Source organism: Trichosurus vulpecula, chromosome 3, assembly GCF_011100635.1.
Source record: "Trichosurus vulpecula isolate mTriVul1 chromosome 3, mTriVul1.pri, whole genome shotgun sequence".
NCBI lineage: Eukaryota > Metazoa > Chordata > Mammalia > Diprotodontia > Phalangeridae > Trichosurus > Trichosurus vulpecula.
The window spans coordinates 208,953,710-208,972,177 of NC_050575.1; the positions used below are offsets into that span (position 1 = coordinate 208,953,710).

Below are 18,468 nucleotides of genomic sequence, written 5' to 3' on the forward strand. Positions count from 1 at the left end.
ATTAGAAATTGAGGGGATGCACGTCAACTGGGGAATGGATGAATAAGTTGTGGTACATAATTACGATGGAATATTATTGTACTATAAGAAGTGATGAGCAGAATGCTCTCAGAAAAAACAGGAAAGACTTACATGGGTTGATGCAAAGGGAAATGTATTAGGTACAAAGTAACAGCAATACTGTAAGATGATCAGCTGTGAATGACTTAAGTATTCTCAGCAATACAACTGACAACTGTGACAACTCTGAAGGACCTAGGATGAAAAATGCTATCCATCCCCAGAGAAAGAACTGATGGTGTCTGAATACAGATTGAAGCAACTTCTGTGGTTTTTTTCCTTTCTTTATTTTTCTTGACTTTTTTTGTCTATGTAGATATGTTTCACATGACTATACATACATAACCTATATGGAATAGCTTGCCTTCTCAATGAGGGGGAAGGAGAAGAAGGGAGAGAATTAGGAACTCAAAGTTTAAAAAAAAATGTTAAAAACTTTTTACATGTAACTGGGGGAAAATTAAATACTACATAAATACAAAAAAAAAAAACTTTGCTTAATACAAGACAAAAAACCTAAGGCCATTCAAATGAGAGGGCCCTTCTCCCCTCTTCCTTCTCTCATATCACTCAGATATCTTCCCCTACTATCTCTTTAATCGCTCCTACCTTGGATGAAGAAATGGCCTTTCTCCTTGCTAAAGTCAACCCATTTACATGTTCTATATTTTCTCCAACAGATTGTGGCCAATATCATCCCCACTCTCTCTTTGCTTCCCTATTCCCTGGTTTCATCTCAGCTGCCTAAAAATATGCCCATAACCTCACTATCCTGAAAAAAAAAACCTTCATTTGAACCAACAATGCTTAATAGCTATCTTTTTTCTATTTCTCCTCCTTTTCTAAGCTAAACTGCTTGAGAAAATCCACCTACACTAAATACCTCCACTTCCTCTCCTCTAACTCTACTTAATCCTTTGCATTCTAGCTTCCCACATAATCATTTAACAAAAACTACTCTATCAAACATTACCAATGATCTCTTGATAAATCTAATGTTCGTTTCTCAATCTTCATCCTTTTGACCTCTCTATCGCCTTTAATGCTGACCGTCTTCTCCTTCTGGATACAACCTCTCCTCTCTTCTTTTCATGACACTAGTTTCTCCTTACTCTCTTACTTATATGACTACCCCTCAATGTCCACAGATTTTCATCCATGTCATGTTCACTAAGCATGGGTATCCTCCAACGCTCTGTCCTGGACACTTTTTGTTTTTACTCCATACTACCTTATTTGGTGATAAGGTCTTCATCAAGTCCCACAGGTTCAATTATCATCTCTATGTAGATGATTGCCATATCAATGTATTTAACTTTAATCTCTTTCCTGAGCCATAATCCCAAATTACCAACAGCCTTTTGACAACTTAAACTAGATATCACATATGCATCTCAAACTCAGAATATCCAAAACAGAATTCTCCCCCAAACCCTCTTCTCTTCCTAACTTCCCTATCACTATCAAGGTGACCATTATCTTCCAAGACATGTGGGCTCTCAACCATGGTGCCATCACCAACTCTTCACTCTTTCCGTATATACAATCAATTGCCAAATCTTATTCTTTCTACTTGTACAGTATCTCATATACATCCCTCTTTCTCCACTCAAACAACCACTACCTTACCTCTTACCTGGACTATTGTAAGAGCCTTCTAATTGGTCTCTCTGACTCTTTTTCTCCTCCTACTTCAATCCCTCTACTATGCAGCTGCCAAAATGATTCTCCTAAAATGTGGTTCTGCCTGTATCATCCCATACTCAATAAAATCCAGTGTTTCTTATTATCTCTAGGATCAAATACAAAATCCTTTGTTACTTAAAGCTCAAGACCTGGCTCCTTCCTACCTTTCCAGTCTTCTTACACATTATTCCCCTCCATGTATTCTCCTATCCAGAAATACGGCCTTCTTGCTGCTGTTGACAAATGGCCCTTCATCTCCAAGTCTTACCACAGTCTATCTCCTGTGATGCTTTCCTCCTTCATATCTGCCTCTTCATTTCCATACCTTCTTTTAAGACTGACTTCAAATAACACCTTATTTTGAAGGCTTTTCCTAGTCATCCCACTCACCTCAGTGTCCTATTCATGGAAATTACATTCCATATACTCTCTTTATATCTTGTACCTAGTCATTTGCCTGTTCGTCTATCAAAATGTGAGTTCCTGGAAGGTAAGGACTGTTTTTGCCTTTCATTGTATCCCCAGTCCTTAGCATGATGCCTGGCATGCCATAAGCACTTAATAAATGCTTAGGAACTAAATGACTAGTAAGAATATCTTTTTGTCAACTATATGAAGAAAGGTGTCTCTTTTGTTTAATAGTGACCATACTAAAAGAGGGAACAGTTATTTTCAGGAAGACATCTTATTCTAGGCAATGTGCAACTATAAACATTGACCTCTTTGGTTTGTAACTGAAAAGATCCCAAATGAAGTTATGTGCTTCTGTTTTACCATTGTTATATAATTTCATCATCTGCTTCACAATTAGCATAAAATGTAGGTTGGGGAAGGCTTCAGGAAAAAGTCTCTTAATATTTTATAGAAGCAATTGTGTGGATAGAAACTCTTTCCAAAGAGATGCTTAAACATTTAATAAATAATGTATATCTGACAAACTGAACTAAAATGCAAAAGTAGATTATGTTTCTTCCATATTAATAACAGATGAGGCATAAAGCAGAAGAAAGTATGCTCACTTAATGTGTTTGTAATGTCATGGAGAAAATCTATGAAATATCTAAGTTGAAGACAGCTTTATAGATGACGAGATCTTCTAGATGCTTCTGTTTGTCCCTGACACGTGCTAATTACATCAAGCCCAGGAAAACTGTAGAAATTCCTGAATATGATCCATAATCACTCAAACATGTTTGTTTTAACCACCCACACAAGAAAAACCAAGAAGATAGAGAAGACCTATTATCCAAATTACGACAATCAATTAAGAAGACAATCTAAAGCACTTCCCCACAGCTAAAGCATTGTGTGTCTGTATGTGTGTGTGTATTGGACAAATAAAAATAATTCAAAATCACACAAGTAAAAATCAGCCACAACTTAAAATGCTCAAAGAAAAGTGTTAAAATATATTTTTAATAGCATGGAGAAAATGAAAAAATTGAAACACCAAAAATATTGAAAAAGAAACATTTTAAGAGGTTCTGAGAAATATGCACAAATGGATAAAAAATAATTAACTTAAACAATCACTTAAACACAAGTAAAAAATAAGAAGAACCAAAATAAGAAAGCAAAAAGAAAATTATGAAAGGAACTAAAACTAGTCTTGGGAATGATGAGAAAAACAGAAGAATCAATTTGCAACAAGGACATGGTTTCTAATTCCTTCATTCTGCACATTTGTGCAGAAACTACTCTATTCATTCTCCTTTGAATGGATTTTATTAATATACTTAATATGCTCCTTTAAAAAGGAACATGCTCAAAGAAAATCTGCTAGACAAAAAAAAATACAATGATCTCAATAAAGTAAAGAACTCTAGTAATATTGTATTTTCAACAATGTTCTAGAAGATATTTCTCCTGAAAAAATCTTAGTCATTTTTTCTCAATCTTATTTCATCTCATCCACAAAGCTGCTAAGAATCTTTTATGAACAACTAGTAACAGTATTTGGGTACTTAAGCATATTTAATGGGGAACCCATTTTGATAATGCTGTTACAAAATCAGCACCAGGAGGAAAGTTGGATTGAGAATGCCGGAGAGACATATTTCCACTTTCTTCATCATCTTCCTCTTTTGTAAATATGAAAGATTTTTACATGAGCACAGATTCTTTGCTATAAGCATAGATATGTTCAGTTAGCCCAGTAGCATTTGGAAATGCATATTTTATTTGACAGTATTTGTAAATAATGTCTTCTCAAAATAACTTTCTATGTGGAAATACTTCCATATGCCATAAATACTGGCTAGGAAAAAATGGTTTTACCAGTTTGCTAAGTAGAAAGAAAAATACAGTTTAATGACTATTTTGTATATACCACTATGCTACTTCATGTACAAATTTAGTAACTGTGTCTCCTTAGAACTACGAGTAAATGCTTTTCAGGGCTAAGACCTCACAATTCCAGTAAGGATACATAGACAGTCTCATCATAAAATACAATTAGCAGGAATTCAGTGATAATTTACACAGGTTATAAACATCTCAGCTAATAAAAATAAAATTTCAACAAACAAATGAATGAATGAAAAATGTTTATTAAGTACTTACTATGTACCAGGTATAGTACTAAGTACTGAAAATATACAAAGAAGCGTTAGTCTCTACCTTCAAGGAGCTTACATTCTAAGAGGAGGAGATAATACATACAAGAGTTAAGTTACAGGGATGATGAGTGGAATGATAGGACAGTTAAATCAGTCAATAAACATTTATTAAGCACTACCTATATGCCAGGACAGTGTGCTAAGGACTGGGAATACAAAAGGAAAAAAAGACTGTTCCTGACCCTAAAGAGCTTACAATCTAATGGAGAAAGACAATACATAAAAGGAAATTGAAAGGAGGTAAGGGTAAGGGAAGGTAAGCAGTGAAGGTGTATGATGGCAAAGTCCAGAGCAGTACATCTGGGTGGAAAATGAAAAGATGACTGGCCTGGGCCGAGAGCTGCTCTCTATCTCCACCCTCTCCAACCAAAGGGAAGGGGACCCTTTCCAGAAGCAAAGGTAATATTGACTTTATTACTGTGCCTAGAAATAAAAGTGGGAAAAGGGTAATAGAAGAAAGGGGACAATAGCAAGAAGATTGTGTGGTTGGATGGTTGGAGCCATCTAGATCTTACCAATCTTCATGGCCCCAGATAAGAAGCTAGAAATGAGGTTGGAAGGATACACAGGGGGAAGCAGAATGACATGGAAGGAAGATAAAGTGGTTGAATTAACTGGGCCCAGATAGATGCAGTGGGTGCTCAACAATCAGCACAAGTTTCAGAATGGAAAACAAGAGAGCCGATTGAGATCTGCTTGAGATAGGGAAGAAGGAGAGAATGTTGCATGGTTAAGTGCCTAGGATCAGCTAAACTTAGTAAGTTTTCAACAAACAGCCAAGTTCCATGGCAGGAGTTTGAGACATTCAATTTGGAAAAGATGTAGCAAGAAACAAGATGGCATTGCAGGAATGGAGTGCTACCACACAAAGTTTAGGAAATGTGAAATGGAGTGTTGTGTGGTGTTGTCGTCCATTCTTCACTCTTAAAGAGGACTAATGACATCACAAGGGTGATGTCTTGATTTGCAAGTGAATTGATACGAGTGGGGCAGAGCAGGGCAAAGTCGTCAGCCTCACTCTCTCCTACAGTCATCAGAGGCCAGGGGCAAGAGAAAGGTCAAAAGGACTGGTGATGGCCCTGGATGTAGTAGGTGACCTTGGCCTTTCTAAATTAAAGTCTTTCCTAGGCAACACCCATTAAAAGATTAAGGGACAGTTAAGAGTTGAGACAAAAGATGGCTCAATTTACCAGCATAAAGATATCAATCTGGGAGGGGAAAGACACTCAGAGTTTCTAACCAGGACAGAAAATAATTGCTATTTACACTTATTTTTTGTAGAATGGAACATCTAGTGAAGAAAAAAAAAAACAGTGACTTGCAAACAGGAAAGTTTTAATAAATACTTTGAAATACATTAAACTGAACTTACTATCTCTTAATGACAGGGTATGGGCTCTGGACCTTTGAACTTTCCCATGAATTTCAGGAACCCAGCCCCTGAATCCAGACCCCTGATGTTTGCCTGAGGCATCAGCCCATCCCAATAATCCTTTCAACTCTCCTTTCATTGTGGCCCCCAATGCAGCCCAACTTTTCATTCTCTGTTACCTCCTGCCCATCCTAGGCTATTCACCACTCCATAATCCCATCCAAACCTTACCACAATCTTTTCCCCTACAAAGTCTAGTCCCTATCAAATGTGTAGAATCACTAGGAATCTCGACCACCCCAACTGGTATTTTAATAAACTATTTGGACTGAAAGAAGGCTTGAGTGGTTGAATTCTTTCAAGGCAAACCTGCATCCTTTATCCCTGAATCTTTGGGTTCTCAAGACCCCTAGACTGCAACGCTATTCCACTCTTGGAAAGTTCTAATTCTTAAGAATTTTTTTCCTTACAAAAATCTGTTTTTCTAAAAAAAAATTAGTAAAAATAAAATTAAAATTAAAAATCTGTCTTTCTGTAAGAAAGATCACTGCTTCTAGTTGTACCTTTTGAGTCCAGGAAGAAATTTAATCCCTCTTCTATATGAAAGCCTTTAAAATATTTAAAGAAGGCTATTTACTTCCTTCCCAAGTCTTTTTTTTTAAAAGGCTAAATATAAGGATATTTAGGAATCTCATTAAAATAATCCTCCTAAAACATGATCTCACCACCTTTTACCATGCTGGTTATCCTCTCGATACTGCCCAACTAGTCAATATCCTTAAAACTTTATGCCAAGGACAGAATACAATACTCTAGATGTGGTCTGACAAGGGTCAAGTACAGTAGGACTGTCATATACCCAGCCCTAGATGCTATGTCTCTCAATGTAGTCTAAGATCAAATTAGCATGTTTGGCTATTACATCACCCTGCTGACACACACTGAGCTTATTTATATTTCATTAAAACATTTTTCAGATGAACTACTGAACATAATCATCTCCTACCTTCTTCTAGTTAAGTTAAACTTTTGAGTAAAGGCCTAGTGACATGTATGAACACTTTATCTTAAATGTAAAAATGAGTCTACATAAAGGATGTGTAGTTGCATCAGTATGGGGACCTTCTACCAAAGCAGCCCATTTATAAAACTTAGATTAAATTTTAGGAAGTTGCTTCTAGAGGGAATGAAAGCTGTGGTCCATCACAACCTAAAATGTTTCAAGTTTCATGATTTCTTTTTTAGAAACATGCACAAACAAAAAGTTTTTGATTACAAAATGGTCCCCTGGCCCAATTTTACTTTTCAGTTCTCCCAACCCTGCCTTGCTCCATCCCTAAATCTTTTGTATTCTGGAAGCCATTTCAGAAGCAATTGGGTAGTCAAATCTACCCCGAAGTAAAAGGATTAAATCTCTTCTAGCACTAAGAGCCTAAAAATCTTATATAACAGCAACTGGACTCACCTGCTGTGGAAAACATGTTCGTACTGAATGCTCTGTGTACCCGAAAGAAGGCCCTTCAAAAACAGCTGTAGGGAGTTTCAAAACTTCCTTCAGAAACTGGTCAAACTTATTAAATATCATTAAGCCATTGGAATCTGACATCTGAGAGAAAATATCTACAAGAACAAAACAGAATGAAAAAAGTCAGAGTATGTTAATGTTTATTATGTTATATCATATTGTATCATATTATCCTTCTACAAACTACTGATGGCGTTTAGACTGTGTTTAGACCCTTGAACTCTCCTTGAATCTTCCCACTAGATTAGGCATTTGCCTGAGACCATAAACTTTTCATTATAGCTAGGCTCAAAACTCTAAATTACTCTTAACCTAGCCTATCCCTCCACTGTCTGGCTACTTCCCACTCCCGAGCCTATCAAAGTGCCTAAATCCAAATCTGTTACCCTTAATCTAGCTTAGCCCTACACTCTCCAGGTAGCCCTCAACTACTTCTCTCCCCCCCCCCACCTTAATCCCATTCTCTGGGTTCCTGGAGTCTGACCTCATCCCAGTCCCATCAAGCTCCTCCTTAGACTCCTCCTCAAGACCCTCCCTAAACCCCTCCTCCCATCACCCCAGAACCATGCTAGATCCCTCCCACAAGTTTCATCTTGCCTCCATGAAGGGGCTCAGATTCAATCTGGCTCAGTAGATTGAATCTGGCCTCCTTGTGAAAACAAGTGTCACAAATGGTGAGATTTCTTAAGACTATCCAGTATAGCAAATCTGCAATAAACTTTTTTTTTTCTCTTTGGCTGAAAAGGCTTGAGTGAAATTCATTCGAGCAGGACCTGGCATGTTGGTATTTTGGGGTCTTGAGAACCCCTAAAAACACACGGTTCCCTGACCTCATCATATGGTTCTCTGACCTCATTACTACTACATAGCTCTTGCCACCACCAATTTAAAAGTACCTTAAAATAACTGTGATTTTCAGACAAGGATATAATCTATTTTCATTCTTTCTTGATGTTACTTGACCCATGGCTCACTTTATATCAAACATTCACCCTTTTTCCACCCATGAAAGAATGTAACCTAATAATTTAATTTTATGAGTGTGCTTATAAGAGTCACCTATATCTATGTACCTTAGATCTTTTTTTGCATTTATGAAAGATGCTTTTGTTTGTGTGTGTGTATATATATATACATATGTGTAAATATAATACACATATACACATACACTTGAGTACCAGTAAAGTGCTATAAATGCCAATACTAGTGTATGTTGATGAAGGGTGTTCAAAAGGAATGATACCTGTATGCAAGGGATTTGACTCAAAAACATCAGAGCTAGAAGGCCCTTACTGATCATCTTGTCTAACTCCTTTATGATACAGAAAAGAAAACCAGGGCCTACAGAAATATACTAACTATGTATGATTCAATAGGTACAGAGAATATATGTCCATTTTCTGTTCAGTGTACATCAAACTGAAATAAAAAAGCTACTGCGAGAAATTGATTCTCAAATTACAAATTAATGGGGAGATCCGGTGTTTTTTCCCTTTCTATATCCTCATTCTCTACTAGGGCAAGCCAGCATCTGAAGGACATTGCTATGAGATTGGATTAATTTTCTCCTCAATCTTAATCTTGTTCAGACCCCACCCAAGTGGGGAAACCCATTGTGTTGTACTCAGGCTTGGGGTAGGGTGTCTTAGTGAAAGTAATCAGCCCCTCATTAGAATGGATACACTTCTCATAATATTCATTTTTCTCATTAATTGTTGATTGCCACCCTCTCTTCTAAGGGCATATAAGTGCTGAGTGGGTTCCAAGAGGGGTCTTTGGCATTCAAGAGTGCCACTGACCCCTTTTATTAATTACTCACTAGCATAATTTATCAAGTGATTAATTACTCAGAAACTATGTCTCTTGAACTTTTTATACATCACACTACCTTAAATCCAAATTCCTTCCATCTCAGGGATAGTGTAAAGGTCCATACAGAGGCAGCTGGTAGTGTAGTGCTAGGCCTGAAATCAGGAAGACCTGAGTTCAAATCAAGCCTCAAACACTACTACCTGTGTGACCCTGGGCAAGTCACTTAATCTCTGTTTACCTCAGTTTCCTCAACTGTAAAAGGTAGACAGTAATAGCACCCACCTCACAGGATTGTTGTCAGGATCAAATGAGATAATATTTGTAAAAAAAAAAAAAAGAAAGTGCTTAGCACAGTGCCTGTTTCATAGCAGGTGCTATATAAATGCTTATTCCCTTCCTTTCCCCTCTCCCTAACCACGTCCACATAAGGGTAGCCAGGTAATCAAGGTAACAGTTTTCTACTAAATTTGTTTTACCTTCTATTTGGAAACAAAGACCTCTATGATACCAGCTAGTTAATCCTTTCCTACCTAGAGTTAATACTGAATTCTCCTCAGAAACATGAGGATAGGCTGAGGAAATGGAGGAAGAAGAATAACTATGCATTTAGAAACCATGTCTTCACTGAGTAAGTAGGAGTTTAGGGATTAGACTCACACCAGCAGGAAGTCCTATGCATCACAGATGGACAAACTCTTATAAGTTAAACAAACATAATAAAGGCAGAGCAATCAGCTCTTCCCAAATCCTTTCGTCCAACATGAAAGGTCATCCCATCAAGAATATAAGGGAAGCAGCAAGAAGAGATTCCTGTCCCACCTTAACAAAGCTTAAGAAAAAAATGAAGGCTACAGGCTTAGAAGTAGCTCAGAACTGTTTTCCAGAAACTGACAACAGGGCTTATGCATCCTACTTGTAGGGTAGTGCAGGTGAAGCCAACCTCCTCACCGACGTGAAAACTGCCCAACTTCTCAAGCTAAGAGGACTCTACTTTGGCCTTCCTCTAACAATCAGATTATAAACACTGCCTGAACCCTTGCTAACCCCATAAATGGACCAAAATCTTAAACCTGGTCCAAAAATTCTAAGTCATACCTAGGCACTTTTACTACTCCCATCCTGGGATAGGAAAAACTGTGTAGTACATTAAAGAAAACCTACAACTTAATAAAGATATTTTGCAAAGCATAAAAACTCCTCCAGAAATCCAAGTTGAAGCAGCAATGGATGGGACAGAAGAGCTACTAATGAAAAAATTAAAGTGCATAGTTAACACATTAAGGGACCAAAAAAAGCCTCCAGAGCAGTTTTCAAAAAAAAATACGACAGACAAAGCGACAACTAGAGAGAGTGTTAATTAAAGGAAAAACTCATTTAGTAATAGAAATAAAAAGGTTAAGTAATGAATTTGGAAGACAAAGTAATAAATTTGTAGGATAAAGCAAGAAGCACAAACTATAGATTAACAGGAACCTCAGAGGATACCCAAAAAAGAAAATAATAGTTTCCATTTCTTTTTTTTTTAACGGTTTGCATTTCATAACAGCTAACATTTATATAGTGCTTTAAGATTTTTTAAGTGCTTTACAAATATTATCTCCTATTATCCTTACAACATCATTGGGAGTTTGGTACTTTTATTATCCTCATCTTTACAGATGAGGAAACAGGCAGACAGAAGTTCAGTGACTTGCCTCAAGACACACAGCTAGTAAGGGTATGAGGCCATATTTGAACTGGGGTCATCCTAACTCCAGGTCCAGCATCCTATCCACTGTGCCACCTAGCTGCCACAGCTAGAATACACAAGAAATTAAAGAACATCTTTCCTTAGTGGCTTTGATGAAAGAACTTTCTACAGGCACAAAGAATACACAAGACACCAGAAAGGAGAAATTCTAAGCTTAATCCCAAAGGTATATAATCATAAAATACATACAAGAAAATATTATTTAGTTATAAATTTTAAAAATTTAAATCACACAAAGAAATATGAATTGGAGGAAAAGCATCAAAGTTGTACAAAAATAAACAAGAATTTGTAAATATGTATATGGAACAAGATTCCAAATTTATATACCATGTAAGCATGACTATATTATTCACACATAGAAGAACTCACTTCAAAGATAAATAAAATATAGAAAAATTTCTTAACAACTGACAACACGGAAGATATTCCTAACAAGCAGGAGAAAAGAAAATGACTAAATAAATTATTAATAAAAACAATAACATGGGGCAGCTAGGTGGTGCAGTGAGTAGAGCACCGGCCCTGAAATCAGGAGGAGCTGAGTTCAAATCTGGCCTCAGACACTTGACACACTTACTAGGTGTGTGACCTTGGGCAAGTCACTTAACCCCAACTGCCCTGCCTTCCCCCCTCAAAAACAAACAAAAAAAAGTACGAAAACAGTAACATACCTGAAGCCTGTTATTACCTTATGTTAAGATTTAATGCATAGATGTTAATGTATATTTAACATCTAGAAACCTTTCTAACTATAATAGAAATAATTTGGGATAAAATGTACATTACACTAATCAACATGAAGTGTAAAACACATTAAAATCCATATCTTCTACTAAAATGGCCTTAGCAAACATGAAAAATTCGTAACAACAAAAAAGGGAAAAGAGGAAGAAAGGAGATAACAATCCCAAAGACAAAAAGCTCCCCTATCTGGACTAACAAAGGGATTTAAAACTCAAGGAAGTATAAGAATTAAAAATTTGAAGCCTAATAATAAATTTTTTATCTACTATCCTTGCGAGACTCTGGGAATTACTTTTCTTTCATTGTTTACCCATGGACTTGATCAGAGTACATTACATATTCCCCTTTTTCTCTACCTCCCCTTTCTCTTTAGGTATATTCCAATTCTGTACTTTAATCCATGTGTAGGAATTTAGATTTGAAGATCTTTCCCACCCATTAATAGTTCATGTGACCTGCTTACATCACAGGAAGCCTAAGTCACATGTGGTGACAGGAGCTTCCTTACAGGAAAACAAGTTGTGTCACAGGAAATGCTGAGAGAGAGAGAGAGAGAAGGCAGTTATGGCTGTTAATGGCCACCATCATGATAGTTAGAGGAAACAGACTGTGACTTAGCTGTGCTGTGAGTTTGCTTTTGGGAAGACCCCAGCAGGAGGTCAGAGAGGTTTTGGGATGCTGAGGCACCATGTTGTGATATTGTGTTTTAAGTTCCTTGCTGTTATGATAAAGTGAGCTAACTGGCTGTGGGAGCTAAACATTTGGTTATGGAATATGGTTCTCTGGTGTCTGAATAAATGTTATATTTCTATCTTCTTTATGGAGAGTCTCTCATACTTTGTGTTACAGAACTACACAGGCATATTCACAATTATCATTGATGCTGTGTTTATTGCCTTACTGATACAATCCCACATAATACATTGAATTTACCTGAAGAGGCTATTGCAAAATTAGTCTATGGTGTTCAAAGGCTGATCCCCTAATATAACATCTCCCATTTCTTTACATTCCACTTCTGACTCTATTTGCTTATATACTTTTAGAAAAAAATCTCCTAATAGTCTCATGATTGTTGTCATTTCTTTTTTAACTCAATAGGTGTTCCCCTAATTCTGGATTTTTTTCTTTTAATACTGTCTACTGATAGGGCAATTTGCTTCATTTCTAATTTTTTCCTTGCTTACACTTATTTACTTTCTTGGGTTTTGAGATTTTTCTAAGTCAAATAATAGACTCATATCTGTTTTGTTTTGTTTTGGTAGGAATGCTTCAAATGCCTTTTATTGAATGCCTGCCTTTTTTCATTGATGATTAGGCTCAGATTTGTAGGATATGTCCATTTTTGTTGCATTCTGAGCTCCTTTACTTTTCAAAATATATTATTTCACTTCTCTCTGCCATTTCTGGGGGCAGAGTAGTCTTCTGTTATCAGAATCTCCATTCCTTTATATTTGAAGGTAATCTGCATAATGCTTGCATTACTTATTGTTTGTAATTGGAATTGTTAGATTTAACCACTTCTGTGTCATGGAATTTGAAGTATATTTTTTCAACTGGTACTTTGTCTTCTGTACTCAGAAGTTCTGGGCAGTTTTCATGCATTTTATTTTATACTATGGTGTTTAGGTTTTTTAACTTGGCATGACTAATGGTCCTTAAGCTCTCTGATACATCCTGTCTTCAAGATCAATGAAGTTTGTTTGAATAAAGGTCATATGTGTGCTTTTTAATGTTATAGAGCTAGAAAAAAATAATAACAAAATTTATCTGGAAGAACAAAAGATCAAGAATAAAAAGAGAATCAATGAAAAAAATGTGAAGGCTGGCAGTCTAGCTGTACCAGATTCCAAAAAATATTACAAAGCAGTAATCATGAAAAAAATCTGGTATTGGCTAAGAAATCGACTGGTGAATCAGTGGAATAGATAAGGTACCCAATACACAGTAGTAAATGACCATAGTAATCTCGTGTTTGATAAACCCAAAGATCCAAGCTTTGGGGGCAAGTATTCACCATTTGAAAAAACTGCTGGCAAAAGTATAAATAATTTAGACATAAAGGATGACATCATGAATATATAAGAGGAGCATGGAAAAAATTTACCTGTCAGATCTATGGATAAAGGAAGAGTTTATGACCAAACAAGAGATAGAGAGGATCAATCAAATGCAACAAGCAATTGAATTAAATACTATGTTATTATAATGACCAAGCTTCACCCTAAAGAAGACATAAGGAAAAAACAGTTTCCTGCCTTCTTTGAAGAGGTAGGTGACTATGAGTGTGGAATATAGAATATACTGTGAAAGTCCACTGATCTGTTGGTTAGTTGGTGAGATGCTTTTTCTATGTGTTTCTCTTGTATTTTTTGGTACAAAGGGTGGCTCTCTAGGTAAGAAAGAAAGAGGAGATATTAAAAAAGAAGTGATATAAACAACAAAAATCAATAATTTTTTAATAAAGGGAAGAAGAGGGAAGGGAATAAGCATTTACAAATATTATCTTACTTGATCCTTACAGCAACCCTACAAGATAGGTGCTGTTGTCCCACTTTGACAGCTGAGGAAACTGGCAAAAACAGAGGTTAAGTGACTTGCCTAAGGTCACAAAGCTAGTAAAGTGCCTGAGACTGAATTTGAACTTAGGTTTTCCTGATTCCAGACCTACTGCTGTATCTACTGTACCACCTAGTTGCCTCTAATTAATAAAAACAATAAAAATCAATGGTCAAAATTCTTCTACAAAATGTTACAAAATGGATCAAGAAATAAAACCCATCAATATATTGTTTATAGAAAATACATGTAATATAAAAAGATATATAGCTAAATTAGAAGTAATAAATTGTTATAGAATATATCATGTAACTTCAAGTTGAAGGAAAAAAGGATCCAGAATGCAAATGAGAAAAAATTCAAGAGATAAACAATGAAATTATACAATGGCTAAGAAAATAATAAACAGTAAATATGTACTAGTTCTCAATTTTCTATGTACAAAACCACTTGATTAGTCCATAAAGAAAAATAATCTGCATTTAAGCAGTACACAGAAATGTAATAATAGTTGGGGACCACAACACTCCACTATCAGAATCTGAAAAAATGAATAAGAAGATTAAAAAAAAGCGAACAGATTTAAATTGTCTACTTAATAATATGGGATTAACCAGACCAGAGAACAAAATAAGACAAGCAATATGCAATCTTTTTAAGTATAAAGTTAAAATAAAATAGACCACATAAAAGGTTAGAGAAAATTTATGTAGATAAGATTTAAAAGGAAGAAAATACATTTTCAAATCAAATTGAAATAAAAACTTTAAAATATTTACAGCAGTAAAACTACATGGAAACAGAAAAGTTTTATTCAATGAAAAATGGATTAAAGAACAAGTCAGAAACATTACAAACATTGAACATTTTCTTTTAACTTAAGTGCTTCCGAGGACTAAGGTTTGGATTCTTGACTAGAGTACTAGTGACATAAATAAAAAAGTCAGCCTATAAGAAGTCAGAAATAACTAGCTCATGAGTTTGGATCACAGCAGTAAAGCAACGGAGGTTAAGAAAACTGGAAAAGTGGGAAGGGGTTGGGTTGTGAAAAGTTTTAACATTAAATCGAGTTGATCTTAATCCTGGTGGCAACAAGATGCCTCTGGAATTTGGGAGCTGGAGGAGAGGGGAGAAGTCTGACCTCAACTGTGCTTTTGACAGCTGTGTAGAACATAGGTTAGAGTGAGGAGAGGCCTAAGGCAGGAAACCCATATAGGAAGATACTGCACAACTACAGTAGTCTAGCTGACAGATAGTGAGGGCCTAGAATAGGGTGCTTGTTGTAACTGGAAAGAAGAGAAAAGGATCATGCAAGAGATGTTGTGGAAACAGAAACTATGAGATTTGGCAACTAACTGGCTATGTGGGATAAAAGAGAGTGAAAAGTTTAGGATGACACTAAGTTGGGGAACACGGCTGAGTAAAGGATGGAAAAGTTGTGATCTCTGACAACAGGAAAAGTCACCTATATCCATTAAATAACAGATTAAAGTATTAAAGTCAAATGTAAATATTGATTAGTTATAATGAATGTTAGGTAGTGGTTTTTTGTTTGTTTTTCAAAAAAGGAAACCTATCCATAGCATCACAGAGGTGGAGAAAATCTTAGAAGTCATCTAGTCCAATATCCTAATTTTTCCTTTTTTAAAATAAGTGTTTATTGATATCTTCTATTTCTTAAATCATCAGAGTTATCCCAAGTACTCTTCTGCCTCTCCCTCCCAGACAGCCAGCCCATATAACAAGTAATATTTTCTAGCAAGGGGGGAAAAATCAACACAACTGATCGATACATTGAAAAAAAAATCCAAAAATATGTGGACCTCACACCTCCACAGAGGGATGGGTTTGGGGTGTCATCTCATTTCTCTTCATTCAAGTCCTGCTTAATCTTTATAATTTTGTTACATGTTAATTTTTTTTAATGTGTAGTCATTTTTATCCTTTGCATTGTTATAGCTCTTGTATATGTTGCTCCTGGCGTCAGTTCAGTCTGTTGGGATCTACTAGCCTCTTTATTTTTTTAACCAATACCAGATGGTTTTGATGATGGCAGCTTTAGAATATAGTATGAGGTCTGAAAATGCTGTTGGCCCTACTTCTTTATCCCTTCTTATCATTATTTTCCTGGATAATCGAGATTTTTTGCTTTTTCTAAATGAATTTTGTTATTATATTATCAAGTTCCATAAAGGCTCTCCATGATAATTTAATTAGTACCATATTAAAAGTATAAATTAATTTTTGGTAGTAGTCTTTTTTATTATATTGGTATGGTATAGGCATGAGCACAGAATATTTTGCAAGCAATTTAAGTTGCTGAATATTCCTCTAGCTTTTTAAGTTGTTCTTTATTTCTTTAAGGAGCACTTTATAATTGAATCTATAGAAGTCTTTTGTGTGCTTTGGTCAGTCAATCTCCAGATATTTTATTTTTGCTTCTTGGGTTTTGTTATTATCATGTAGGAATGCTTTCGATTTCTAAGGATTTATTTTCTAGCCTGCAACTTCGCTAAGGCTATTAATTGTCTCAATTAGTATCTTTGCTAATCAGCAAATAGGGATAGTTTTATCTCCTTTTTACCTATCTTTATGCCTTTAATTTTTTCTTTTATCTTATTGCTGTTGTTAGCATTTCATAACTATATCAAATGATAGAGGGGAGAGTGGCATCCTTGCTTCACTCCTGTATTTAATGGGAAAGGCTCTTATCAATATTGCACGGCATTCTTGCTTTTGGTTTCATATAGACACTTTTTATATTTTTTTTAAAAAAAGGTTCCTCTATGCCCATACTTAGAGTTCTTAGAATACAGGAATGTTGTAATTTGCCAAAGATTTTTTCAGCATCTATTGAGAGGATCATGTGATTTTAGATGTTTGGGTTGTTAATACGATTATGTTGTTTGTCTTCCTAATTTTGAATATTCTTGCATCCCTGGTATAAATCCCACTTGATCATGAAGTATGATTTCTTACATAAATTATTGTAGTCTATTTGATAGGATACTGTTTAAAATTTTTGAGTCAATATTCACTAATGATACTGACCTATAGTTTTCCTTCTGTGTTTTATCTTTTCCTGGTTTAGGTACTAGGACTATATTTGTCTCATAAAAGGATTCTGGTAAGGTGCATTATTTCTCAATGCTTGAGAATAATCTGTGAAGTGTAAGTACTAATTGCTCTTTAAAAGTCTGACAGAATTCTCCTGCAAATCCATCAGAAACAGCAGTTGTTGGGTTTTTTTTTTCCTTTGGGAGATTATAGCTAGATCTACTTCCTACTCTGATACTGGATTATTTGATACCTCTATCTGCGCAACTAGGTGGCACAGTAGATAAAAGTGCTGGGCCTGTAGACAGGAAGACTCCTCTTCATAAGTTCAAATATGGTCTAAGGCACATACTAGCTGTGTCAGCATGAGCAAGTCACTTAACCCTGTTTGCCTCAGTTTCCTCATCTGCAAAATGAGCTGGAGAAGGAAAGAGCAAACCACTTCAGCATCTCTGCCAAGAAAAACCCAAATGGGTCACAAAACATTGGACAAAATTGAAAAACAACTAACAAAAAAAACTGATCTTCTGATAGTGAGGGTCTTTTGTATTTTTGAAGGTATTCCTCTATTTTTGCGCGTGTGTTCTCAGTTTTGTTAACATATACCTGTGCATAATATGCTACGATGATTCTTTTTATTTCTTCTGATTTTGTTGTGATATTTTGCTTGTTTGCTATTTTATTTGATTTTAAGCTCTCTTCTTTTTTAATCAAATTAGCTAAAGGTTTATCCGTTTTATTAGTCTTTTCAAAGAACCAGCTTTTAGTTTTATTTATTGTTTCTACAACACCCTAATTTTTCAAATGAAGAAACAGAGGTTGAGAGAGGTTGAATGACTTGCTCAATGTTTTAGAAGCAGTAAATAACATAGCTAGTATTTAAACCTAAGACTTCTAACTCCATATTTAGTGGTTTTTCTGGCACACCATCCTGCCTCTCTAAAAAGAATGGGACAGGAGACAGGGTGAAATTAAAGACTGTTGGAGAAGGAGGCAGTAAGTGTGAGAACAATATTTTTCAGGAGTTGTAAAGGAATAGGGAATGAAGGTACACCAAACCACCTTACCCTTATCCCCCATGATGTGGAAGGGATAACTATATATGTTATCTGATAGCTTTTGTCATCACTTTAGATCATTCTATCATAAGCAGTGGTTTCTTTCTTAAGCCCAGAAATTTTGTCGCTAGCTCCCCGCCCCCTCCAAACCTGGGTTATCTTTGTTTTCTCAGTTTCAGCTGTTCTATTTATTGACTTACCATTCTGTTTTGGTTCCCTGTACT

General features: G+C 35.7%; 1 protein-coding gene across 7 annotated transcripts in view; it reads right to left on the reverse strand.

The window, feature by feature from the left end:
* The window catches only part of DTNB (dystrobrevin beta), a 351,017-nt gene that overhangs the window by 247,197 nt on the left and 85,352 nt on the right, over nucleotides 1–18,468 (reverse strand). For all 7 annotated transcript variants that reach the window (XM_036750795.1, XM_036750793.1, XM_036750796.1 and 4 more), the window contains one exon: nucleotides 7,202–7,356. In XM_036750795.1, coding sequence (XP_036606690.1) covers nucleotides 7,202–7,356 — 155 coding nt within the window. The remainder of the gene's footprint in view (nucleotides 1–7,201; nucleotides 7,357–18,468) is intronic.